The sequence below is a fragment of the Mus caroli genome, chromosome 9 (genome assembly GCF_900094665.2).
Source record: "Mus caroli chromosome 9, CAROLI_EIJ_v1.1, whole genome shotgun sequence".
Lineage (NCBI taxonomy): Eukaryota > Metazoa > Chordata > Mammalia > Rodentia > Muridae > Mus > Mus caroli.
Window position 1 is genome coordinate 115,380,782 of NC_034578.1, and position 27,035 is coordinate 115,407,816.

General features: G+C 53.5%; 2 protein-coding genes across 4 annotated transcripts in view; one reads left to right on the forward strand and one right to left on the reverse strand.

Annotated features, from left to right (window-relative positions):
• The window catches only part of Ttc21a (tetratricopeptide repeat domain 21A), a 34,053-nt gene extending 24,470 nt beyond the window's left edge, over nt 1-9,583 (forward strand). Inside the window, exons 20-29 of the mRNA XM_021173250.1 lie at nt 1,894-2,082; nt 3,316-3,426; nt 4,368-4,449; nt 5,859-6,009; nt 6,175-6,336; nt 6,429-6,621; nt 6,717-6,941; nt 7,368-7,488; nt 7,624-7,691; nt 7,775-9,583. Of these exons, the coding sequence (XP_021028909.1) occupies nt 1,894-2,082; nt 3,316-3,426; nt 4,368-4,449; nt 5,859-6,009; nt 6,175-6,336; nt 6,429-6,621; nt 6,717-6,941; nt 7,368-7,488; nt 7,624-7,691; nt 7,775-7,852 (1,380 nt within the window). The 3' untranslated portion in view covers nt 7,853-9,583. The remainder of the gene's footprint in view (nt 1-1,893; nt 2,083-3,315; nt 3,427-4,367; nt 4,450-5,858; nt 6,010-6,174; nt 6,337-6,428; nt 6,622-6,716; nt 6,942-7,367; nt 7,489-7,623; nt 7,692-7,774) is intronic.
• Nucleotides 9,584-11,377: 1,794 nt separating this feature from the next.
• Csrnp1 (cysteine and serine rich nuclear protein 1) lies at nt 11,378-25,072 on the reverse strand. 3 transcript variants are annotated; one of them, XM_021173012.2, is made up of 5 exons: nt 24,860-25,072; nt 17,235-17,493; nt 14,375-14,634; nt 13,583-13,897; nt 11,378-13,429 (listed from the first exon to the last, which is right to left on the reverse strand). In XM_021173012.2, the coding sequence occupies exons 2-5, from the start codon at nt 17,452-17,454 to the stop codon at nt 12,458-12,460; spliced, it is 1,767 nt and encodes a 588-aa protein (XP_021028671.1). In that variant the 5' UTR covers nt 17,455-17,493; nt 24,860-25,072; the 3' UTR covers nt 11,378-12,457. The 3 variants fall into 3 exon arrangements, with proteins under 3 accessions (XP_021028671.1, XP_021028669.1, XP_021028670.1); XM_021173010.2 differs by lacking the exon at nt 24,860-25,072 and adding an exon at nt 23,833-23,993; XM_021173011.2 differs by lacking the exon at nt 24,860-25,072 and adding an exon at nt 22,946-23,821.
• Between the last annotated feature and the right edge of the window lie 1,963 nt (nt 25,073-27,035).

Sequence of the window (27,035 nt, forward strand, 5' to 3'; positions counted from 1 at the left end):
CCACCATGTGGTTGCTGGGAATTGAACTCTGGACCTTCGGAAGAGCAGTCGGGTGCTCTTACCCACTGAGCCATCTCACCAGCCCTACCCAATGCATTTTTCATTTTATCTGTATGCATTTTTACCTTCACATATGTGTGTGTACTCCATGTGTGCCTTGTTCCTGTGGAGACCAGAGCAGGGCATTAGGTCCCTTGGAACTGGAGTGATAGGTGGTTGTAAGCTGCCCTATGTGGGTGCTGGGAAGTGAACTCAGATGTTCTATAAGAGCATCGTGTGCTCTTAACTGCTGAGCCATGTCTCCAGCCCAAGAATTTTGACCAACAGTTTTCAACTTTGGGTGTCGATCCCTTTGGGAGTTGAATGACTCTTTCACAGGGGTCACCTTAAGAACATTGGACAATACCGATATTTACATTACAATTCACAGCAGTAGCGAAATTACGGTTATTAAGTAGCAAGAAAAAAAATTGTATGGTTGGAGGTCACCACTACATGAGGAACTGTATTGAAGGGCTGCAGCATGAGGAAGGTTGGGAACCACTGAAGTAGACCACGCTGAGCTGGAACTCACAGATCTTCCTGTGTCTGCCTCCCGAGTGCTAGGTGAAAGGAGTGTGCCAGCCAGCACTCTAGGACCAGTGCGTCCTTTATGTGTATCCATCTCGTAATGGGTTTACCATAAGTCAGGGAGGGGAAGCTGAGATCTGACGTCTGCCTGTACCACACCGAGCCATCCCTGATCCAAGCACCCTTGGCCATTCCTGCCTTACCTCTCCACCCACAAGTGCAGGCTCCCACTTGTTCCCAGGATGCTTTGTGTGGTTCTAGAGGGAGACACCACCAATGCCACCACTTGAGGTGACTTCTCTTTTTTTTTTTTTTTAAAGATTTATTTATTGATTATATGTAAGTACACTGTAGCTGTCTTCAGACACTCCAGAAGTGTCTGAAGGAGTCAGATCTCTTTACGGATGGTTGTGAGCCACCATGTGGTTGCTGGGATTTGAACTCCAGACCTTTGGAAGAGCAGTTGGGTGCTCTTACCCTCTGAGCCATCTCACCAGCCCAAGGTGACTTCTCTTATTTACCCCCAGTCCCCACTCGTCTCCCTGTCACCGAGGAGCCCGGTGCTAGTCTGTACCCACCTTCTGCACCTTCTGAAACCTGCCTGTCTTTCTTGCTCCTCCCCTCACCCACTCGCGTGTTACATGTGTGAGAAGTGCCTCAAATTCTAGAAAGGAGAGCGGCACAGAGCAAATGTACCCACCAAAGCACAGCTCACAGACATGGTTTAAGTTGCCAGCATGCACACGGCCCTTGATTCTGTCTCCAGTACCACATAAAACAGGCATGTGGCACAGGATCAGAGGTTCAAAGTCCTCCTTGATTATATAAGGAGGTTCCAGGCCAGCCTGTCTCAAAACAACAAAAACCGAGCCTGAGCTGGGCGTGGTGATGCAGAGAGGCAGCAGAAGCAGGCAGATCTCTGTGAATTTGAGGCCAGTCCTGGTCTACATAACAAGTTCCACATCAGCCAGGGCTGCATAAAGAGACCCTGTCTCAAGAGTAAAACATCACCACTTACTAAAAAAATAAAAATAAAAAATAAAATAAAACCAACAATAACAACAACAAGAAACCCAGCCTGCTTTGTGCACCTCTTGTGTGTTGCTCTAACCTTCAAGACAGCAAGGCAAGTTAGACACAGCCTCAAGGTGCTTCTGCTCCGCCCCCAGGGGCAGTGCCAGTCTATCTCATGCATGGTGAGGGCATGGCCCTGAGCTCCTCAAGGCGCCCTTTCTGACCCCGCCAGCCCTGGAGCACTGGAAATGCCTGTGCTCTGGCACATGGGCTCGGGGTTCCTGAACCCAACCTCTTCGGTTCCCCAAGGCCTTGGACCTCCAGTCCCGGATACTGAAGCGGGTTCCTCTGGAGCAATCGGAAATGATCCCCTTCCAGAATCAGCTGGCAGCCTCCATCTGCATCCAGATTGGGGAACATCATCTCGCGGAGAAAGATTATGACAGCGCCGTGAAATCCTATAAGGACGCCCTCGCCTACTCGCCCACAGACAGTAAGGTGTGTGGCCCTCAGAGTGACACCCTGAGGGCTGGCGAATGTGGCTCGATTGATAAAGAACTTGCCTAACATTCACAAAGCCCTGGGTTCAGACCCCAGTAGCTTACAAACCAAGTAAAGATGGTACACATCTGTCACCTCAGCCTTTGGAAGTTGGAGGCAGGGTCAGGAGTTTGGGGGTGTCCTTGCTGAGTGAGGCTTTTCTTCTCTGAGAAGCTGCAGGTGTAAAGGGGGAGGGAGGCCTCCAGGGTGGGAAGCAGCTCCCGTTGACTCTCGGTTCTCAGCTACTACAGTTCTTAGAGGAAGGCTAGGAGGACCATCCTTGGGCCACTTATAATGGCAAGAATGGGGAAGATACCTCTGAAAGCCACGATCTCCTGGCCTTTGCAGGTTCCCACCACTTGGGGTGAGGGGGGATGGTAAGAGCTGTGACTGCCAGGCTGCATGGGAATGGAGCCCAAGCTGAGTTTCCAAGCCAGCTGAGAGTTGTGGGAGGGGCGTGGTTCCAGATGAGGAACCAGTTCACACTAAGTTCACACCGAGGAAAGAGCCCAGCAGTGGAAGAGTGATTGCTTAGTGTGCACAAAGTCCTGGGTTCAGTCCCCAACACCACATCAAACCTTCCTTCTCTGCACTTGAGAGGTGGAGGCAGGGGGTCATCCTTGACTACACAATTAGTTGGAGGCCAGCCTGAGATACATGGAATCTCAAAAATATACCTATGTGCATTGTGTGAAGAAAAAAAAGCTGGCAACTGTTCACCCTTTGACAGATCGCTCATAGCAGGGACTGTGCTAGGCCTTGGTATCAGTAGGGCTAGGGCTAGGGCAGGTCATGAGTCTTGCCTACAGATTGCCCTCAGGCAAGAGGAAAGTGAGACAGACGCGCGCGCGTGTGGGAGACTCGAACGCAAGCCTGCCATCTATCCTGGAGTCCGGGGCACAGAGGAATGCCCAGAGGAAGGAGCAGAGGCCCGGAGAATAAGATTACTGGCTTGTCCAGGCCTCATCTCACTCCGCTACTAAAACCGACCGAATGGCAGGGAAATTTGGTGGGATGGGAGGGCAAGAGCCATCATCTGCCTGAGGCAAGGGGCCTGCGTGCTTTAGAAGCCAGCTGATAGGCGAGGCGGGCTGGCCGGGAGGGAAGTCAGAGTCAAAAGTGGTTGCAGGATTTTCCCGAGCGAGCCTGCAGCGCTGACTTGCTTGCTCTGTCTGGTCTTGTCTGTCGTAGGTGGTGCTGGAGCTGGCCCAGCTCTACCTGCTTCAGGGGCAGCTGGACCTGTGTGAACAGCGCTGTGCCCCCCTCTTAGAGATGGAGCAGACCCACGAGAGAGCCGCTGTGGTAGGAGATGCCAGGCAGCACACCTCCCCGGGGCCCTGGGACCAGATTTAGGCTGCTTTCTAATTGCCGACCCTCAGATGCCTCACTGGCTTTGGGACCCGGCCCCCAGCCTCTTGCCCTGCCCTTCATAGGGAGGGACGGGCAGGCCAGCAGAGGGCAGCAGCAACCTCTGCGCCAGGCTGTGGGGGCGGGGCGTGGTTGAATGGACTTCAGGGGAAACCACACCCACTACGAGGTGAAGGTGAAGGTCGGGTGACTGGAAGCCTGTGAAATAGCCCTCCCTGGTCAGGCCTTCTAATTTATCTGTTACTCACACCTTCTCCAGGGCCACCCTAGGCTCACACCTTGCAGAGTCATAAAATGACCTGCGATCTCTACCTTGCCAGTGGAGGTAGATAACTCCAGCCTGTCAAGTTGACACACAAAACCAGCCAGTACAATTGACCCCTTGTCAACCTGACACACAAACACATCACTATTAAGCCTCAACCTTTACTTTCTTATTCATCCCCAAGATCTAGATAATTTCAAAAGTCCCGCAGTCTTGTATGTTAAAGTCCAATCCCTTTAAAATGTCCAATATCTTTTAAAATTCAAAGTCTCTTAACTATGGTCTCCACTAAAATACTTCAAGAGGGAAAAACATCAGGGCACAGTTACAATCAAAAGCAAAAGTCAATCTCCAACCATCCAATGTCTGGGATCCAATTCACGATCTTCTGGGCTCCTCCAAGGGCTTGGGGCACTTCNCCAGCCATGCCCTTTGTAGCACACAGGTTGTCTTCTAGGCTCCAGCTGCCTGTCGGGTAGGGTGTCCAGGATCCCACAGGCTCTCTGGACCAGGGAGGCTACCTACTGGTAGAGTCTTTTCTGCCTTTCCTCTCTGCCAGCCCCCATGCGTGCCGCTCTCAGGAATACACAGCTCGTGTGTCTTCTGATAGATGCTGGCCGACCTGATGTTTAGAAGACAAAACTATGAAACTGCCATCAATCTCTACCACCAAGTGCTGGAGAAAGCTCCAGGTAACTAGGACCAGCACCCCACCCAGCCAGCACCGCTATCCCAGAGAAGGGTGGGCCTTCTCCCCTCCTTCCTGGCTGGTCAGAGGAAGCCCCTTTCTTTCCAATTGTTCCCAGAGAGGCAGGAAACTGATAAAAACCCAGAACGTGGCAGCCCTTCCTGAGTCCAAGGGGCCAGTTCCTGGACCCAGGCACTTGGCACTGGAGTCAGGACAGCCTGTCTGTCCCCATATCTCTGCAGCCACTGGGACTGAACAGTCTCCCCCTACGGCCACACCCACTTGAAAAACAGTTAGATGTTCTCCCTTGATTGTTGCTGGGCCCCTACTTGCTACTGAATGAAACAACTGCTTCAAGGGTCAAACCTGAAGCCCAAGCTACAGAGCCAGACAGTTCACCGTAGTCACCACGGGCACAGCAATCATGGTTAGGGCACCTGGGTCTGAATCCTGATATCATTTGTCTGTGTGACCTTTGAAAAACTACTTCACTCCTCCATTCTCTTTGTCCTCATCTGTCAAATGGGCACAGAAAGAATATTTACCTATAGCTAAGTCACAGGCAGAACACAGAGGAGCCAGGTACAGTGTAAGTACCTAAGATAAGTAAGTGTAACTGTGCTGTCACTGTGTGTGTGTGTGACAGAGAGAGGTGGAGAGAGAGAGAGAGAGCCTAGAGGTAGGGGATGACACTGGGTGATTCTGCTCTACCTCCTTCATTCCTGTTCTCTTGGAACAAGATCTCTAGCCAAGGGGCTGGAGAGAGATGGCTCAGTGGTTAAGAGCACTGACTGTTCTTCCAGAGGCCCTGAGTTCAATTCCCACCAAACACATGGTGGCTCACAACCATCAGTAATGGGGAACTGATGCCCTCTTCTGGTGTGTCTGAAGACAGTGACAGTGTACTCCCATACATGAAATAAATAAATCTTCAAAAAAAAAGAAAAAGGAAAAAGATCTCTAGCGGAACTTGAAACTTGAACTTGGCCCGGAGCCAGCAAGCCTGAGAAACTACCCTATCTGTGCCCTCCAAAGCCTGAGGTTCAGGAGACACGTGGCCACACTCACAGTGCACCCCTTGCTTTTTAGATGGGCACTGGGAATTTGAACTCAAGTCCACATGTTTGTCTGGCAAGTACTTTGCTGACAGAAGCATCTCCCCAGACCCTGCTGTAGCTATTTCAAGCACTATATAATTTACTCACGCTTGCATACAGACTCATCTGTGCTCAGCCTAAACAAGTAGTGTCTCCTAGGGCCTCCTCAAGATCCAGCACCCCCACACACACCCACACACACACCCACCCCCCTACCCCCACCCCCCTACCCTCACCCCCGCTCAGGCCGCATCACACCAGCCCGATGCAGTTATCAGCCACCACGCCCCGCATGATTTCTGTTCTCCTATTTTAGACAATTTTTTGGTATTGAATAAACTGGTCGATCTGCTACGACGGAGCGGCAAGCTTGAAGAGGCCCCTGCTTTCTTTGAACTGGCCAAGAAGGTGTCTAGCCGGGTGCCTTTGGAGCCAGGGTTTAACTACTGCCAAGGCATTTACTTTTGGTGAGTTAGGCTCGAGGAGACAGAGGGGCATCGGTGGGACCCCTTAGCAAGTAGCTGGTGTCTTTTGTTCAGTAGAAGGGAGACAGAGCAGCCTCCAGGACCAGAAGCCCTCAGACCTGGTGTCTATGCCCTCACGGCTCTCGGCATTTCTTTCTCTCACTGCAGGCACATTGGACAGCCCAATGAAGCCTTGAGGTTTCTGAACAAAGCCCGAAAGGACAGCATTTGGGGCCAGCGTGCCACCTGTTACATGGTACAGATCTGTCTGAACCCTGACAATGAGATTGTCGGTGGAGAGGCTTTTGAGAGCCTGGTGGGTGACAGCAAGTAAGAGGGCGAGGGGCGGGGCTTCAGCTTCTAGGCGGAGGCCAGGTGAGTGCCCCACCAGCAGGCTATCAGCATGAGTCCCGTGCCCACAGCTCTGCCAGTAGAAAGGAGTCTCAGCAGCACGGGGTGCGCACTGCAGAGAAGCTACTCCGGGAATTTTACCCACACTCGGAATCCGGGCAGACCCAGCTGCGGCTGCTGCAGAATCTCTGCCTGCTGGCCACCAGAGAGAAGGCGAATGTAGAGGTGGCTCTGGGAGCCTTTATCGAGATGGCCCAGGCTGAGGTGCGAGGGCTAGGGATGGGTTCCGGTGGGCAGGGGTCAAGATGGGGGGTGACTGCCAACGTGCCCCAATGTTTGCTTCTCATGGATGTGCGCAGAAGGACAGCATCCCTGCACTGCTGGCCATGGCGCAGGCCTATATACTCCTGAAGCAAGTCCCCAAGGCCCGAACGCAGCTGAAGCGCCTGGCCAAAGTCCCATGGATGGTCGACGAGGCCGAAGACCTGGAAAAGAGCTGGCTTCTGTTGGCAGATATCTATTGCCAAGGCGGCAAGTTCGACCTGGCCTTGGAGCTACTGCGCCGCTGCCTGCAGTATAACAAGGCAAAGCTCACTAGCCTGGGAGAATAAGGGAGGGGTGAGCAGGGTGGGGAGAGGTCGAACCAGAGGGCCCGGAGCCAGGATCCACGGGCCAAGGGAGGGCCAAGCTTATGAGGGTCAGGCATAGCCAGGAAGAAAAGAGAACAGAATACCGGAGAGAGATGAGAGGTTATGAGCCATATGCAAGGATTAGCTTCTGGGAGATGGAACTGTTGGCAGAGGGGCTTTATTTGAAGGGGTTATGCCAGCTTTTGAGTAAAGAGTGGGTACACAGTTAACCCTTCAAAACGCTGGAGGTGATTTTGGGGGTCCCTCATACAGTTTGGGTTATTCCTGCTCCACACCATCCTGGTCCCCACCCTGAGGACCATGGTGGCTGCTACTTTGGGCAGAGGTGCTAGCTGGCTCCCACCCCCCCACCCCCCGCAGTCTTGCTGCCGGGCCTATGAGTACATGGGCTTCATCATGGAGAAAGAGCAGTCATACAAGGATGCAGCAACCAACTATGAGCTGGCCTGGAAGTACAGTCATCGGGCCAACCCCGCCATTGGTAAGGCACAGGCCGAGGTAGGCAGGGGCTACTGCCCTGATCCTAGAACCCAAGTCCTGCATCCTGGCAGTTCAGGGAGCCAGAGGGCTCCCAGTCACCAGATCATCCCCTCCCCACCCCCCCACCCCCCACCAGGTTTCAAACTAGCTTTCAACTACCTGAAAGACAAGAAGTTCGTGGATGCCATTGAAGTCTGTCACAGCGTAAGTCACCGACACGGGCAGGGAGGGTGCCGAGGTGGGGCCCCCTTGCCTGATCCCACACATCCGATCTTTCTCTGTACCAGGTCCTGACGGAGCACCCCAAGTACCCCAAGATCAGGGAGGAGATTTTGGAGAAAGCCCAAGGGTCCTTGAGGCCCTAGCTGTGGCTGGAAGGGGCTTGGGCAGGGAGAAGCATCAGTCTACAGACGACGACGGTTCAGGGGGGGAGTAGGAAGTAAAACCGAGGAGAGACGAGTGAGAAATGCACACTCTCCCCGTTTCTGTGTCGTCTGTGCTTTGTTTGGACCCACGCCTCGTGTGGGAGCTTCATGTTTCTATGGCCTGAGAAGTAATCTTGCCGGGGGAAGGAAGGCAGCGGCTTAGCCTGTGCCAGGGGCAGGGGCGGGGGGTGGGAATCCCTCCCTGAGTCTTTCTCATAGACCCCCACATTTGTTCCAGACTCTTGAAGACCTGAAACAGAGACCCCCCCACCCCAGCACAGTGACAGTTAGGAAAGTACCCTAGGGTTACTTTGAAGTGTGCCCCTACCCCAGTCTCGTCCCCAGCATCTCAGAGCGAGAGAAGCGCTGCCCCTCCCCGCCATGATGCCCACCAGGCCTGCCCAGCAATGGGCTCAGACAGGACCAGCTGCAGCACGGCCCTGAGCTAAGGCCCTGGGCAAGAGGGCAGCAGATTTTCAAGGCCCATTCATTGGGCTTCTCTGTCCCCACGTTCTGCTCCTACCCACCTCCCCCAGGCTGGACCACACCGGTTTGGGATAAGCCAGATTACCACTGAGCCCCATCCTCCCCCTACACACAACCACGCTTTGGCTTTTGTAAAAGATATTGGCCAACCTGCTCACCTTCCAGGCTCCCACTTTTAATGCCTAAGGGGGCAGACACAGTGGTCCACGTTCAGGTGGCTAATGATCATTTTAACTGGGTTTCTGCTTCTCGGGATGGGATTGTGGGTCACCCCAGCCTCAGGGGAAGGAACTCTGGTATCTGGAGGCCCGAGGTCGCACTGTGTGCTCTTCCTAAGTGCTTGCCCTTTCTGGATCTCAGTGCCCCACTGTTCAGCAAGAAATTAGACCAGACCTGGGCAGGGCACGCTGACTCGGCAGAGCACGTGCCTAGCATGCACGAAGCCCTGGGTTTGACCCACGGCATCACTTAAACTGGCTTTGGTGGTGCACACCTGGAACCCCAGCACATTGGAGGTAGAGGCAGTAAAGTCATCAGGTCATCTTAGTGTCTGAGGTTGTCTTGGGGTACATGAGACCATGTCTCAAAAAAGAAAAAAGAAAAAAAAAGACTCTATTTCCCAAATCGTTGTATCATGCTTTGCCGGTAATGTCTAGAAAATGGTTTGTTTATAGTGCTGGGATAGAAATGAGGGGTGCATTTTGTACCCCCAAGCTATACTTTTCACCCCTTAAATTGAACCGTGTTTATATAATAGCTAGCACAACACATTTAGGGATTCTTAGGCACTGTTGAATAGGATCTCTCACTTTTAAGGCTACTGATATATTCTATTTAAAGAACTACAGGCAGGCATGGTATAATCCTACAGTTACAGTCCCAGCGCTTGGGAGGGGTGACAAGGAGGGCAGCTGCAAGCCTGAAGCCAGCCTGGCTTGCACAGTGAGTTCCAGGACCATCCAGGCCTGTATAACGAGATGCAGCCTCAAAAGGAGAGGGGTGAGATAGCCCAGCAGGTAAAGGTTCCTGTCCCAACTCTTGATAACCCGATTCGAATCCCTGGGTCCCACACGGTGGAAGGAGAGCACCACCAACTCCAGCAAAGTCGTCCTCTGACCTCCACACAGGAATTGTAGCATGTATCAACTCACTGTATAATCAAAATAAAAATGTCATGATGACTGAATTAATGAATAAAGGAAGCAGTCTCAAAACAAGCCTCAGGGTGGGTACAATGTAGATGTGGTTCTCACGGAGCCGTCCTGGTGCACGTAAGTCGCTGCCCCAGCACTTGGGGAGCGGAGGCAGGGGGGATCAGAGCTTAAGGTCGCCCTCCACAAAAAAAGCAAGCTTGGGCTGCATAAGAGCTTGTCTCAAAAAGTGTGTGCGTGTGTCAGTGTGTGTGTTGAGTATGGGTGTGGTGTGTATGTACTGGGATAACTTGCTATAATCCCAGCACTTGGGAGACAGAGGCAAGAGGATCAGGAGTTCAAGGGCACCCTCAGCTACCCGGCAAGAGTTTTCGGAGTTGAGTTACCTGGAGGGCTAAGTTTTTCTTCATGGGCTGGGGCTAGAACCAAGGGCTTGGGTGCCCGGCTGGCACTCCAGCCTCAGCCTGCCCTTTCTGTAACACTGCTGTCGATGTCACATGCACTGATCTAAAACACTTCCCCCAGGTTCCTACCCTTTCCTATAGGGATAGCAGGTTCCTTTTCCCATGATCTGTATCACAACTGTATTTGTTCAAACAGGTTTAGGAGCTAGGTCGTCTGTTCTGGGAGAGCTTTGCCGTAAAGGGATTGCGTGGTCACTGGTGTTTTGTCTGTCTCCACTTCACCTCCACAAACAAGACAGCCCAGGACTCGGCCCTATGGCCCTACATAGGAGCCGGGAAGGCCTGTCTGATCAGGGACTGAGTCTGTGGAGGAATCTGTAGGGGTGATGAAGCTCCCACCAGGTGCCCTGAATTACCAGAAAAACCTCTCAGAACCTTTGGAAGAGAGACCCAGGATGCTGCACCACAGCTCGATCTCTGCCCAAGCGTTTCCCAGCCCCAGTGAGGAGACAGGACAACAGGATGTTCCAGGGCACTTTATCCAGTCACAGGTACTCATGCCCAACTACAGGCAGCGTGCCAAGTCCTCGGCCCCCTGGTGGTCACTGGTGTTGCCATTAGGTCACATCCAGAAAAAGCAGGTCACAAACTAAAAAACAGAATCATGACCCAGGCACTCAAGGCGCATGAAACCAAGCCAGTTTGAGAGGAGCAGCAGTCGCTTGCATGGGATTGGAGAAACCCAGGCTTCTAGGCAGACAATCTACATATCCTATGCCTCACTAGGCAGTGAGAGCTGAGACTGCATCCATTCTCCTGGGTAGAACACAGCAGTGGGGCTTGAGCACAGGAAGGCTCTCCTGTGGTCATTCTCCGGAGGGCCTGTGCAAATCACTAGCAGTCAGGCTCCAGACAGAGGTTCCCCAAAACGGGGCGCAGCAGCCTGCTCTGCACCCCCCGACCTAAGCCCTATTCTGGCTGCCTCAGGACAGGTCTGGCAGGTCTGGCTGGTAGAGACAGTTCTGGAGCTCAAGTCCCCAGGGACTACAGCTGCCTGAGCAGCCTGTCACCAGGCCAGGCCTCCACTAGGCTAGGCTGCCCTCCCTGGACCCAGACCAAGGTGTATGTATGCGAAGGAGGGTGCCTTCCCTGGGCCTGAGCACACAGCTCTGCCTCCTTACAACTCCAGATGGCATCATGGAGGAATGGGTTAATTCAGAGGGGGGGGAAAAAAAAACTGTTCCACTTGCCCAGCCAACCTCAGCTGGCTCTCTGCCTACAGCCTGACTGGCCCGCCTGGAAGAAAGCCCAACATGCTGTCCTCCTGCCTCAGTACAGCTTCTGCCCATGCTACATGATAGTGCCCCACCCCACATGCTTCCTGGGGGTGCCCCACACTCCCCACCTCACCAAGAAGACCACACTTAAAAATAGAGCGTCTTTATTGGTACCTGTCAGCTCAGGTACAGTGTGTTCCCACAAACACACAGGCTGGCAAGGCCTCCTGGGCAAGGAGGCAGGCCCAGAGCCTGCATTTCTTGGCACACACACACACACAAAGAAATGAATAAATTATAGTTCTGACACTTAGAGACAATAAAAAAATGCATATAAAATCCAACATCATCTAATGAAGGGCGTAAGAGCCCTCAAGAGCCACCCCTTGCCAACTGGCCTGGGGGCGTGAGGTGGGCCAGGGTCGAGTCAATGCCCAGAAAGGCCTGAGACAGTGATCAGGGTGTGCTTCATGCCCTCTTAGGGCCTCTGGCTCACCATCTTACAGAGGGGCTTTATAATCCATGGCCTTGGGTAGAGGGAATTGGAAAGAGGGCAAGTAGAGTGTCTGGGCAGGGGGCAGAAGGGGTTTTGGTCACCGCTGGTCAAGCACAGCCTCTGTGTGCTCGGTTGAGCCAGGCCGCTGTTTGATAGAGAGCAATAAGCTCGAACCCACACACCACACCGAAGCCCAGATTGGCAGGGCACACAGAAGACTCGGCCCCAACACTGCTTGCCCACCCGCCAGAGAGGCTCCACCACTGCTGTCTCCGTCCCCAAATAAATTACAGAAATAAATTACATCTTCACAGTCCAGAAGACCTAGCCCCTATGGTTCACAGGAAGCCCCTAAGGCCCTGCGCTCAGCCGTCGCTGTCTTTGGAGCAAGGAGCATCTTACAGTACAGAAAAAAGAGGGAATGTGAGGCTCCAGGAGAGCCCCGCCCCTTCCTCCTTCAGGCATACAGTAGGAGGTGGAAGACCTCTGTTTGGACATAAAGAGACCAGGCATTGAAAGAGGGGTACCCTCCCCACCCTCCCTTCTTCAGTACAGAAAAACATAAAAAAATAAATAAATTCAGAGTGTTAATGTAAAAATAGAGGGTGCCCACATGGCACCGTGAGCAGGACCAGCCCGTGGGAGACCGTTACATACATAGACCTCGGGGAACCCCAAGATCACAAAGAGCAGCAACAGGGTCTCGGGGCAGGAAGAAGGCACCTTAATCCTTACACTGGCACAGGCTCCAACAAAGGTGCCAAGGCAGCATCCTCAAACTGGCTCTCCAGAAGGGGTGCCAGGACATCTGTAACCGGCTCAGACAGGCCCATGAGAGACTCCAGGAAGCAAGTGCTCGCATCCCGGGGTGGAGAGAAGCTGGGCAATGGGTGGAAGGTCTCAAGGCTATCCGGGCTGCCCGACACCCTTCGGGAAGTATAGTGAGGTCCCAGACTATAATCTGGCAGAGCCTGGAGAAGCTCAAAAGAGTCACAGGAGGATAAGCTGAGGTCCCAGGAGCTGTTCTGGACGGCCTCCCCCTCAGGGGGCCCAGAACTGCTAGGGAGGCTACCTTCTCTCAGCCCTCCAAGTCCGCTGTTCAGGAAGCAACTGGCGTCCAGGTTGGCATTCTCATCTAGGATGCCCGATGCGAGGCTAGAGCCAGACTGGCTGTGAGTCCAGCTGGCCAGGCTGCCAGGGTCACCGGTACCAAAGATGTCAGCCAGATGGAAGCAGCTGAGGTTATCCAAGTTGCCCACACCCCCTCCCTCCTCCTCCTCTTCCTCAATTCCGAGGTCAGAGTCACTGAAATTCAGGATCTGTTCCAGGCTGTCTTCATCTACGCCAGACCGGAAGCTGGGACCTGGCAGGCTGGGGTGGGCAGGGTGGTTTGGAGGCTCGCTGCTGCCAGAGGACAAGGTCGTGGAAGAGTCTGTCATGTCGCTGCTGCAGCTGCTGTCCCCCAATTCACTGCTCACAGGGGGCTTGGAAGGCGGAAAGGGGGAAAGCAGGGCTTGTTCAACTGGAGTGTCCTCCACGGGGGACTCCAGGTCCCCCAAGCTCTCGGCACCCTGCTCCATCTGCAGGCGGGTGAGCGTGTGAATGAAGTGCGTCTGAACTCTTGTCTGATTGAATTCCACTCGACCATTGGGGTTCTCGCAGCCCTCCCTGCAGCAGCCACACGGGAAGGACGTGTGATCCATCTGCAGAGAAAGACAAAGCCAAAGTGAGAACTTCAGAGATACAAGAAGCCAGCAGGCCCAGCTCCCCACAGACAAGGTTTCCCTGTATAGCCCTGCCCGAGTGCTGGGATTATAGGCACACCCCCCTTATCCTACCCAGTCCAAACCACGCACCTGGCACTTAATGCCGGCCAGGCTGCAACTGCAGGTCTCAGGGTCACAGACGCCATCACAGTGACAACCACAATCCTCCCGGGACTGGCGCAGCACCTGTAGCTCCCGCTTTTCCTCTCGGTCAATCCTTCGAACGCCGGAAGCCCGAAGGAGGGCCCGTCGCTGCCGAGGTGGATGGGGCTGAAGGAAATTGGCTTCCTCCAGGCGGCCATTTGCCACAGCCACTGCCAAGTCCTCCTCTACAGAGGCGTCATCGATGGCATCCGCTGTGAGAGGCACGCCTGCCCCTGTCTCCGGAACTCCAGCCACTGAAAACTACAAGTACAGAAAGACGGTGTGAGAGATAGAGATTTAGCTCTCCCAGAGAGTGGGGTGCTGTCTGTAGGGAAGGGGTACACACTGTGCTCAGCAGCTACAAGGATCTCTTACTCAAACCCCGATGTACTGGCAGTGACAGATCAGTCTAGCCGGCTGATCGGATTCAACTAGGAAGATTCAAGCATTATTTATGCCCAGGGCCTAGCCTGTGGTCTGAAGCCGACTACTTTCATTTGGGAAAGGGCCATGGCCTCCAACTTGCGGAGGATGACCTCGAATCCCTGATTCCTCGGCCTTCACCACCCAAGTTCCAGGACGATGGGTGCACCAAGATGCCTGGTTTATGCAGTGCTGGTGATGGGCACCAGGTCCTCCTCCCCACTAGGAGGCGCTCTCCCTGCCTGAGTTATAGTCCAGCCATTGACTCTCCCCTAACACCAACAACTCCACACTTAACGTGCCAACCTCCCATACCTTCCACCTCAGCATCTCCAGCTTCTCCTCCTTTAAACGGCGGCGGAGCTTCTCACGCCGAGCCCGGACCTGCTCCTGTGTAAACTCAGCTAAGGAGAAAAGGCGGCAGGTGCTGTGCCGAGAAGCCATGCCCAGGGTACAGCCACCACGGCTGGGCACACTGGTGAATCCCTGGCACCGTGGGAAATAGTAGACGGTGATGCTGTTAAAGGCCACGTGACCTGGACGCTCCCGAGGAGCCCGCTTCAGGATGGACGGGGCTGAAAGGGAAAAGAGAAGGGATTGAGCTTCCCTCGATGTGGTGTAATCTCTAGAAAGATTCCAACCCATTCTCTTTCTCCACCCACCTTGGATCTGAACTTAAAAGCCAGGCCTGGCTGGATCTGGAGAACAATACCACTCCCAACCCAACACCAGCTTAACTGTCATTTATCAGCACAAATAAACCCTTACCACGTATTTATAAATCCTTTGTACAATTTTCTGTAATTCTTATTCTTTACATGTAATAATATAATCTCCTGTTTAAACATATATCAAAGAACTGGGGAAATGGCTCAGCAGTTAAGAGCCCTGGTACCCACGGGAGAGGTCACAGCCAAGAAACTCAGTTTCAGTAGCACTAACTCCCTCTTCTGGCCTCCTCAGGTATAACAAGCTCATGGTACATGGACATATATCCACAGGCAAAATACTCATGCACATAAATTAAAAATATATAGTTATGTCATTGGCCTTTTCCTTTATAGTTTAAGTCTTCTGAGACAGACCCAGAAAGTGTCTGTCTGTCTGTCTGTCTGTCTCTCTCTCTTTCAGTTTTCTGAGACAGAATTTCTTTGTGTAGCCCTGGCTGTCCTGGAACTCACTCTGTAGACCAGGCTGGCCTTGAACTCAGAAATCCGCCTGCCTCTGCCTCCCTAGTGCTGGGATTAAAGGCGTGCGCCACCACTGCCCAGTTCAAACTTACTTATTTTTAATAAGTGCATGTGTGAGTGTATGCCACTTGGGTGTGGGTGCCTTTGAAGTTCAGAAAGCGCCAGATCCCTAGTGCTAGGAGCTACAGGTGGTGGGGAGCCATCTGATGTGGGTGCTAAGGACCACACTTGGGTCCTCTGCAAGAGCAAGATTCTCTTAACTACTGTGCCATCCTTCTAGCCCTTGTTTATGTTTTCTTGAGACAGGGTCTCACTATGTAACACTGACTGTCCGAGGACTTGATATGTAGCCCAGTTTGGTCTTGATCCACCAGGCTTTGTCTCTCAAGAACTGGAATTAAAGGCATACACCATCATTTATCCCAAGCTGGCTAGGACTGGTTCCATAGCAAGCGACATTGAATCCCAGCCCTCCTGCCTCCCCAGTTCTGGGATTATATGTTTGCCAAGTGACTTCACGTTAACATATTAACTTTGTACTCAACTGCCTGAGAAAATTCCTTCTAAGAAATTTTCTGTTTGTATTCCAGGCATTAAAAAATCATACTTTTTAAAAAAATATATAACACACAGGTATGTTGTATAGGAGACATGGAAGAAACAACTATGGTGTCAAAACTTCATAGGGAGACGTAACCCTGTGTTTATAAACATTCCCCTTGTAGGGGAAAAGTGTCTAAAACGGTTCTTGAAGTAGAAAGAGCATGCTGAAAATCAAAGGTTGCCTTTATATTATAAAAACAAAGCAGGCTGGAGTTATATATTGAGGAATATATCTGTATAGACTTATGTAACAATAATAAAAAAAGAGACCATGAATTTGAAAGAGGATAAGGACGAATACGTGGGAAGATTTGGAGGGAGGGGAAGATAGGGGAAATGATGTAATTATAATCTCAAAAATCAAAAGAAATCATTTTTTAAAAAAATGGACCATCGCCGGGCAATAGTGGCACACACCTTTAATCCCAGCACTTGGGAGAAAGAGGCAGACGGGTTTCTGAGTTCGAGGCCAGCCTGGTCTACAGAGTGAGTTCCAGGACAGCCAAGGCTATACAGAGAAATCTTGTATTGAAAAAAACAAAAACAAAAACAAAAAGACCATCAAGACCATCCTTCAGTTTAAAATCAAAATTATACAAGCTTGAAAGATAACCAGGGGAGCTGGAGAGATGGCTCAGAGGTTAAGAGCACCGACTGCTCCTCCAGAGGTCCTGAGTTCAATTCCCAGCAACCACATGGTGGCTCACAACCATCTGTAAATGGATCTGATGCCCTCTTCTGGTGTGCCTAAAGACAGTGAGAGTGTACTCACATATTATAAAATAAGTAAGTCTTTAAAAAAAAAGAAAAAAAAAGACAGAAAGATAACCAGGAAGTCAGCCATGGTGGCGCACATCCAGAATCCCTGTACTTGGGAGGCCGATGCCACACAGCTGGAAGACAACCTGGATTATATGAGAGTGTGTTCTCAAAAAAAAGGAAGAAAAGAAAACTATTCTGGAAAAACCCTTTTGGGGACATTCAGAAAGAAGCTGAAATTGAGGGAGGGGGAAGAGGCTTAGCAAGCCTAGTGCACGGGGTGTGTGAGGAGAGGGATGAGCCCCAGTGGTGTTCCTGGAAGGGGTAGGGTGTGCCGGGAAAACAGAGCCGCAACACCCTTCAAAGGCCCCAGAGCCAGAGCCACTCAAGCAAAGTCTCCGTCTCCAACAGCACAACCCCCCCCACCCCCCCCACCCACCCCCGCGGTCAACAGGAAGTCAAGGTGTCTCTGCAGAGTGGAGCAGCCATACAACTTCACAGAAGGAGGCACCCTGAGGGGGCTACCGAGGCCAGGCCGAATGAAAAGGCCAATTTCAGTTTAAGGTAAGGAAGAAGGGGGAGGGTTGGCAAGGGGGGCGGGGCGCCCAGAATGGGAGACTCACGAGTGAAACTCCGGAGGCCACAGGAGTCCTGATCAGGCTGGGGTGCCTGACCACCTGGTCCCTCCTCATCAGAGTTCCAGGCAGGGGAGGCAGAAGGGGCGGGGAAGGAGGAGAGAGAGAGCCGGCTAGAGACCCAGGAGGAGGAGGAGGAGGAGGAGGAGGAGGAACTGGAGTCGTCCTCTTCCAGCTGGTCAAACTTCCTCTTCAGTAGCCCGGTCATGGTGGGAGGTAGGCGGTTCCAACAGCCGAGGACAGACGCCTGGGATGAAGATAACGGAAAGATTAAGTGATAGGCTCCCCGCCTAGCCATGTCTCCCTAGCCTCTGCTTACCTTCCATGGTATCTCCCAGACTCTGAGCCCTCCAGCCCAGCCAGGAGCTGCAGGTTCATGGTAGTGTCTCCAGTAGGGTCCCCAGTCCCAAACAACACAGTAGCATCTCCTCCCTCAAATGAGTCTTAACACACGCAAATCCAAGTCCCTCCCGGAGACTCTGGCCTCCCAAGACCTGGCCCCCTGATAACAAGCCTCTGGAAAACAGCCAGGTACCTTCCCCATTACCACCTACACATTCATACATGCACACACCTACACACAGGCACATACGTACACCAGACACACACACAGGCCAGCAGGCAGACAGACCAACAGATGGACTGACAGAACTAGCCTGGCTCATCTTCACAGGAATCCTGGAGGCTGACTCACAGGCACTCGGGTCTTTGTGCACTTGCCCGTGCAGGGCCTTCTACAATCTCCAGAGCCCCCCACCCCACTAAGGGCGGCACTCCTCTCCCACCACACAGGTCCACCGCCTTGCCCACTGACAGCTTCAGGTCAGCTCCTGGGCCAGGCTGAACAGGAGCTCTGAGAATGGGCACTGGTTTTGATGTTGGCTGGATTCCCAGCAGAAGGACTTTCCCAAGCCCCTCCCCTCCCTGGGATGGAGTTTAGACTTTCCCTCAGAAACCCCCATGCCACAGGAGAAAAGTCCCCTGCTCTAGGCTGGACTGTGGCAGGAGACTTCACTTTGATCTTAAATTCACCTTCAATAGCTCACCCCTATGGTTAATTCTCTTTAAAACAAACCTCTAATAGAGAAACTGACCAGGAAAAGCTGCTATCCTGTTTCCCTTGCTCCTCTGTAGCTTCTCTGGACCCAGGTAGGATGCAATCACTCACCAGTCAGGCTGGAGGGGGTTAAAGCTCCCTCCCTAACCCCCAGCGCTCAGACAAGTAACAGTCCTTCCAGGACCAGGGGGCCCTCAGTGGGTTCAAGGATGGTGGCTGAGTGCAGCTACCTGCTGTGTGGCTGTCTTGAGTCTGCCGTACTCACTCATTCAGGGTTGAATGCCCACAGCTGGGGACTCCTCCCCCACCACCATCACAGGAAGTGAAAGAGGCAGGAAAACTAAGCAGAAAGCTGTCTGGGTCTCCTTCACCAAGGTATCCTGTGGTCCCTTCTCCTAACCTATACCTTCCAGCAGGTCCCTAAATCCGAGGGCGCCAGCTGTCAACTCACTGGATAAAAGTACTCAAGGGAGAACAGCCATCTCCTCCAGGCAGGCATGGGAGAGGCTCAAGAAAATCTTACTACCAGGTCAAGCCCTCACCCCAGGCCCGGGGGAAGAAGGACACGCAGGTGTTTCCGGGGCAGTTTCTCAGGCTAGGTTGTTACCCGGCTTCCCAGAGTCAAACCACAAACACAAACAGCCCAGTTAACCTGTCTGTAGCCTCTCCCAGGAGATGAGGGTGTTTGGTCATGAGCCAGGCATCACACACACGTGCACATGCATCCTTACCACAGACACACTCATTCATACAGGCAGCCCCTAAACATCCTGCGACCACCACAGCCTAATGCGGGGGGTGGGGGGAGGAAAAAAACTACCCCCTCTCTAATTCCAGTTGTTTCCTGTGAGACAAAGGGCACAAGTCCAAGACCCCCAAACCAAGCAAGGACCCACTTCTCCTGGAAATATACAATTTCACAGGCCCCAAATTGAACCTCTCTGCTCCCTCCCCATGCCATCTGTTCCTCTTCCTGTGTTCCCTGTCTTAGTAACTGCAGCCACCCACCCAGTTGCTCAAGCCAGAAACCTGCAGCCTGCAGCCACCCTCAGCTTCTCCCTCCCCTCTTCTTGCACCCACACCCAGGCAGTCTCAGTCCTGGAAGTTCACCTACAGGCTAGGCACCGACTTGGGAGATATCCTAGAGGCCAAAATCAACTGCCTGATTTGGACCTTGACTTGGCTATTGGCTGAGTGATCCTGGGCAGGTCCCTCAACATCACTGTCTCCAATTGTCTGAAGGTCCCAGAAGGCCAGTCAGGGTGGTACACACTTGATATCTATCCTAGTACTCGGGAGTTACAGGAGAATCAAGAGTTCAAGATCAGCCTCCGCTGATCTTGAGACGGCGTCTCAAAGGAAATAAACACACATTAGAACCTCACATGGCTGGGTGGAATACAGGAATGGACACATGTCAAGTCCTCAGTCAGGGAATCGTGTGCTCAGTGAGTGTGCAAATAATAGTAAGCCCGAGGACTCCTGAGTGGAGACACAGGCATGAACTCGACAGAAAATGCAAATGGAGACTGACAAAGGGGAGACCAATTAGAAGGCATTGTACCTGCCTTCTCCACAGTCAGGCGAAAGGACAGGACAGTCTTCCAGGAGGGAGTGTGTGAGACCAGGGGACAGTTGTGAGGGGATTTCCTGGGTGTGGGGTTGGGGGTAGGATGATGGGTAGAGGTTGGCCTGGGTAGGTTTGCAGGGGTGTTAAATGCTTCACAATTCCTCCACTGCAGGAGTGACATTCCTAGACTGTATTCCTGTTCTATGTAGGTCACCTGATGGTGGAGCTCCCTGAAGGGCTCCTGCAAAGCCCTGAGGTGGCTTCTCAGCACACACGCGGAGCTTATCACCTGTTCTGTGTCTGCCCCCACCTGCTACCATCTAGTCTCTTCTGAGCCACCCTATACCCCACAGCCAAATGACAGAAAGAAAACACCATGCTGAACTGTTTACAGTCCCCATGTTGAGCACCACTGTCTGCAGTCCCCATGCTGAGCTCCACTGTTTGCACAGGAGCACCACTGTTTACAGTCCCCATGCTGAGTGCCACTGTTTGCAGTTCCCATGCTGAGCACCACTGTTTGCAGTTCCCCACAAGGCCATGTCCCTGCTATCCTCCCTGCCTTCTTCAAAGACTGGAACAGCCCACCAAGACTTACACCCATCCAGAAGTCATTTCTGAGTTGAGTATCACAGCTCATGTTTATCCAATCTCAAATGAGGCAGGAGAATTGCCTGGAGTTTAAGCCAACCTGATTTACAGAGAAAAACCTTCTTCTCCAAAAAGTTATTTCCAAAAGGACATCAAAAGCCCCCCCCCCACACACACACACACACTTCTTCTGCCTTTTTGGGGTACTGCTATGAACAGAACACTTTCAAAAAAAAAAATAGTCCCGAATCAAAGATTAATCTCCGATGTCATGACCTTGGAGGCAAGTGCTTTAGGAAATAATAGATCTTGATTGAGAGAGTCTGAGTAGCCCTTGATGGCCTCTTTCCTGATCCTCCAGTGTTCGTTCACCTCCCACGTGCTGGGATGACAGACATTTGCCTCCATATGTGCCAGGGACATAGGTCAGCTGTCTGGCACGCATTGAAACCCTGGGTTCAACTCTTTAAGAGCTATAAGTGACCACAGTGTAACGGGCCTCTCCTCACACAAGGCTTGGCTATAGGCTATTTTTGCATGGCCATAATAAGCCTGGCAGAGAGAGGCCCAGAAGAGTGGGCAGGCAGCACTGTGTGTGACACAGACAGGGCTTTAGCCCAGGGGTCTTAGTTTTCCTGGCCCTGAAAGCTAATCTAATGAGGAGACACATGCCCATCCCCCAGCCAGGGTCAGAGCTGGCTGAGCCAAGAACAGTGTTCAAAGGTGGCTTTGAGGACGGGGTGGGGGGGAAGGGGAAGGAGAAGGGGACAGGCTCACTGGAGTGCAAGTGTGAGGTGGCATCTGAAGGCTCCAGGTCCCCAAGAGTAAACAGATGTCAGAGAGGTAGGTGTGGACTGGATAGAGATCCACAGCTGAGTGTACCCAAGATAAGAACTAAGGCTGAAGAGCGTTAACATTCAAAGCTGCAGGCAGAGTTCTGGAAAGGCCAGGCTGTTTCAGGCGTGAGTGCTGGAGCCCTGGCTGGGTCAGAGGAGAGAGAGGGAGGAAGGGAGGAAAGAAGGGAGGGAGGAGTGCCACCTGGGATCCAGAGGCTGAAAGAAGACAGAGACAGAAAGACTGCGCAGCAGAGGAGGCCAAGTCAGAAAACAGAATGAAAGATAGCTGAAGAGCCCAAGAAAAGTGCCAGACAGTGAGTCAGGGGGTGGGGGTAGGGCTGCAGCAGCTACTCAGGACTCAAGATCCTGTTCCCAGGGTGAACACAGTCCTGTCCTAGGGTCCTGGAGGAAGGAAAAGCCATTCCCAGGAGTTGGCTCAGACAGAAACACCACACCCCCTGAGGAGCCCCAGAGGCAGGCCCCGGAATCAAAGAGAACCGGGCTCCTTCCGGGATGGTAGCAGAATCTGGGGCCGCCCCCTTCCTGCCACCACACACAGGCGCTGACAGCCCAGAGAACGGAATGTCACCCCAGTCTAGTGACCATAGCTATCTAATACACTGAACCAGTGAAGGCTATTCCACCCAGGCAACAAGCGGCAGCTATTGGAAGCCTCAGCCTGCCAGTGTGCTCCAGTCCCCAGCCCCCTGGCGGCCTCGATCCCCCCCCCCTTCCAGGAATCCGAAGAATGTGTCCTTTGACCTCAGAACCCCAGGTCTTGATCAGTCATGCCCCCACCTCCAACACCTAGGGTCACAGGACCCCAGACCCTCCTGAAGGGCTTCCTGGGATGCGGAAAATCACCTACAAGCAGTTCACGGAGACAAAGTGCTGGGCAGCTCAAGACACAGCAGACAGGAAGCACTGACGTACCCCTCCCCCACCCATGCCTCAGAAAGTGATGGGGGGAGGGGACAGTTCCTTCGATTTTCAGCCTCCAGGGCCCTGCCCTGGGTAAATGCCAAATGTTTGCTGGCTGTATGAAATACTCAGTTCTACCCAGGGAAAACTGCACTTGACAGTCACCCCTTCCTCCACCTTAAGCCAGTTTTTCACATTCATTCATTCATTCATTCACCAATCAAATCCTGGCTAAGCTTCCAAAAGGCCAAACTATGACAGACATTGGGCACACAGGTAAAGGACCTACAACCAGCACCTCTCAAGTCGGAGTTATACAGGATAGGCAAGAAGGGTTGAACTGGGGACGAGGCAGGCTCCTCTGAAGGAGGGATGTTGGCAGAGTTCCAGATTGGGGGGGGGGGGTCACACTGCATGGTACAGGGACTGGAGCAAGGGCAGCCAGTGCGCCTTCTGGTGGCGATGCAACTAAGAGGGCCTGTGTTAGCTCGAGGGCACAGGAAGCCACCCAAGTGCGTAAGTAAGGACTGACAATTCTAGATTTGCATGGTTGAAAGATGGCTCAGCGCCTGAGCCAAAGAGGGTGTGACCCGTAGGACACACAGGGTAGGGCCAGGTGAACTGACAGGACAAGCGCAAAGGAGAAAAGGGGGTGGATTTGGTGACAGCCAGGGAGATGTGGGCGGGGCTGTCAAAGATTTGGGGGCAGAGAGTATTGACTTACTCTCTGCAGAAGGCTGAGACTTCGGTCCAGAGGTGTTGGGTGGGTAGCTAGAGAGGAGGGAGGAACTCTCTGTTGTCAGGAAGGTGGGCTACATCTGGGAGTGACTGTATCGGCAACCCGAGTGACTAAGTGTGTGGCCGTTGCCGTGGTGTAGGCTTTTCTACAGTACATGAAGGCGAAAGGACCTCCGGGAAGGGGAAACTGAGGAAGGAGAGGAAATGCGTGCAGAAGAGGGAGTAGAGGTGCGTGGGAGAGAGCCTACGTGTGCCCGCGGGTGGTCGGTGTAGCTGCGCCCCGTGACTCACGGCAGTGGCCTCTGAGTGTGACGGTGACAGGTGAACATACGACACAATCCTTCTCCCCACCCCCCTCCATCCCGGGGTCCGTGACTCACCAAGCCTCGCTCATTCCTCACTCATCCCTCCAAACCCTCCCTGACCCCCGCCTGCCGGGGGCGCTGGGCACACGCCGCAGCTCGGGCACCCTCCCCCTAGGGAGCCCGAGGAGGAAGGCGACCAATGTCACCTGCCCCGGCCACGCGAGTAACTTCTGAAAAGTTCTCAGGCAACTAGGTCAAAAGGAAACTCACCCGCGGGCACGCGCGCCCCGTCCCACTGCCACCTGCGCCCGGCTTTGGGGCGCCTGGACATCTGGGGTAACCACAGCGAGGCGGGGGAGGGGAAGCCTTGCCCCCCCCTCGCCACCTCGCAACCGTGGGCTCTCACCCCAGGCGCGAGATCTCCAGTCGGGCTCGGAGGCCGGATCCCGGCGTCCCCACCGGAGGACCCAAGGGAGATCAGCGGGGAGCTGGAGTGACAGCGCCACTCACCCGAGACGCCCCCTGCCCCAATTCCCATCCCGCCGCGTTCAGGAACCGTGGCACTCACCTAAGCTAGCAGCGCTCGCCCAGTTCACCGAAGCCACTCGTGTGCCGGCCCCAGGGTCGCAGCGCGCGCAGCGACCCGCAGTGCGCTCGGCCGGGCGGCCGTCGGTGCAGCCGGCCCAGGTCTGCGCGTCCGGCGGCGGCGGGAGAGACTAGCTCAGCCCCGGCCCCGCCCGCGGCTCCGCCCTCCTCGTCAGTGGAAAACTCCGGGGCTCACGGCGCTGACGCACGCCGGGCCTCCCGCCAGGCGGCCCCGCAGCCCGGAGCCTTCGGCCCCGCCCCGGAGGCCCCCCCCCCCCCCCCCCCCCCCCGCCTCGAGCCTCCCCGCGGACTGTGACCCGGCCGCAACGCCGCTTCTCCGCGCTCGGCTCCTACGATCGCGGAGCCGAGCTTCGTGCAGAGCCGGGTCCTAGAGATGCCCGCTTCTCCACGCCGAGCTGTCCCGAGCTGCAGACTGGGTAGACTGAGGCTGCGAGCGATGGAAGCTCCTCCCCTGCCTCCACCCGCCCAGGGCAGATTATTATCAGTTCAATCTGAGGACCCTTCCCCGGCCCTCACCCTACCTCTCTTTCCCAGATCCCGCAGAAAGTTAGCTCAGACTGGAGACCAGCCAGGGATGAGGAGAGAAGAAAAGGTCATCCTAGGGCCTGGCCTTCACCTCTGCCCTCGGGCCAGAGCCCTTACTCCCGAACAATACCTAAAGTAGAGATTGCTGGAACCAGCTTCCCCACCCCCAGCCCTCCTTTAAAAAAAAAAAAAAAAGAATCTGGTTTCTCCTAGGCCGGACCCTGGCTACTTACAGCGGACTGCTGCTGCCTCCTCTGCTCCCGCCAAGACCTTCCCTAGGCTCGCAGCCAACTCCCTGTACTACTAGGCAGAAGAAAGTGTGTTCTAGCATTCAACTTCTCTCTCAGGAGCCCACCCGAGTCCTCGTCAGCCCACGGCAGGGCCAGTTCGACCCAGTACCTAGAGCGCTTTTCTCTCCCGTTCTGACTGCACCGCCTGGAACGTTTCACCCTCTCTCTGCTCACCTGAGGGAATCCCAACAACGCCTAGGATGGCTCAGCAAGTACTGCCTCCTCCTCCTGGAAGCCTTCGTGGAAGCTCGACCCTCCCCCTCCCAGCCCCGCTCCCGCTGCATTCTGGGTTCTTCTGACTGTCCTAGATGAATGCTGTCAGTGGCTAGTCCAACCCTCAGGATTCCATTCTCCCCTCCCCCGGGTGCAGTAGGGAGGTGACCTTCTGTCCTGCCTAAATGGCACCGAGGGTGGGGAGGATGACGGGCCCTTTCTTCAGTCTTCAGCCCTGGATGTACATGTGTACAGAGGACAAGCAGAGTGGGGGTGGGGGGGTCAGCCTGCCCTTTATCTGTGGTAATCTGGGGTCTGGAGGCCAGACAGAGATCCTCAACACACAGCTTTGGTACACAGAAGCTGCCGCCGGGTGGCTGAGTCTGCTCAGGAAATAGTCTACAGGGCTAGCTGAAGAAGCATGTAGCTCAATGGTAGGGCACTTTCTCAGCATGTGAAAAGCCCTATGTTTAACCCCCATTTTGAGAACAAAACATGGCAGATCCGTGGTGGTGCAGGCCTTTGACTCCATCATTCAGGAGGCAGAGGCTGGGGAACCTGAGTTCGGGGCAGCCTGGTCTACAGAGCAAGTTCCAGGACGGCCAGGGCTACACAGAGAAACTCCAAAACAAAACATGACCTGGCATGGTGTTGCACACTTTTAATCCCAGCACTCAAGAGGCAGAGGCAGGGGGATCTCTGTGAGTTCAAGGTCAGCCAGGTCTACATAGTGACTTCCAAGAAAGCTAGAGCTACGTATCTCAAAAAAACAAAAACAAACAGAAACCAAACCAACAACAACAAAAGACCACACACCAGCAAACTGCACATCAGTCTATAAAGGTGACATAGATTTCAGGGCTGTCCCTCCAGGCCCCACATTTCCCCACCACCAGATTCAGCCTTTGCTTCCTGCAGATTTACAGCTCTTGATGACCGAACAATTTTGGCACCACCACTCTTCCTTCTTCACCAGCAGAGGGGTTTTGGAGACCGGGTCTCATGTACCCCAGACTGGCCTTCAGCTCACTGTGCAGCCTAGGATGGCTTTGGGTTTCCTGGGTCTCTGGCCTTCATCTCCTGAGTGCTGGAATTTCAGGGAGGTATCATAGATTTTTATATAGTGCTGTGGATAGAACCCAGGGCTTTGTGGATGTTAGGCAAGCGCTCTATAGACCCAGCTACCTCTCCAGCCCAGAAGCAGGGCTCAGATGAGGCCTACAGCAATGTTTTTCCAGCTCCTGCTTCCAATGCATAAAATGGGAACATTGGACCAGCGAGCCCAGCCAGCTGCAACATTCTTTGCCTCCGATTCTGCAAGATGCTGATGAGGGAGCTGAGCAGGGCTGGACTCTAGAGTTAATGAGGTTCTCTGGAGCTACCTAGGCTTGCATCCTGCTAGACTCTGTATCCAGGAAACCAGACAAGGCTGAAAACCAGGGCAGGGGCTTGCTTGGCAAGGACTGTACTGGGGGCTGAGAGAGGGGAACCTGACGGGCGAGGGAGCCTGGCAAGCAAGAGGAGAAGGAGATTAAAGGGAGAAAATATAATCAAATAAGTGATGTATTTCTGCAGAAAAGCTTCTCCCTGTCCTGGGATGGCTCACCAGATGTTGCCCAGATGTTGCTGGTGATGGGAAACATCTCCCTCAGGGATCCCATCTGAACTCTTCCTGTTGGTGGGTAATGAAGTATCTGTTACACACACACACACACACACACACACACACACACACACAGAGTCTTTCTCTCTCTCTCTCTGGCAAAAACACCCCCATATTCTCAATCCTCAGGGAATTCTGAATACTTGGAGACCTGTAAGTACTAAGGACCACCCACCCATCCACTTACTTAGGAAAATTAAAATTATTTCGAGTTTTGAGGGTTTTTATTGGGGGGAGGGCAAAGTTTCTCAGTGTAACCCTAATTTATCCTGGAACTCAATCTATAGACCAGGTTGGCTTCAAACTCCGGGATCTGCCTGCTTCTGTCTCCAAGTGCTGGGATTAAAGGTGTGCACCACCACTGCCTGGGTTAGTAATTTTTTTTTTTTTTTTTTTTTTGGTTTTTCGAGACAGGGTTTCTCTGTGTAGTCGTGGCTGTCCTGGAACTCACTCTGTAGCCCAGGCTGGCCTCGA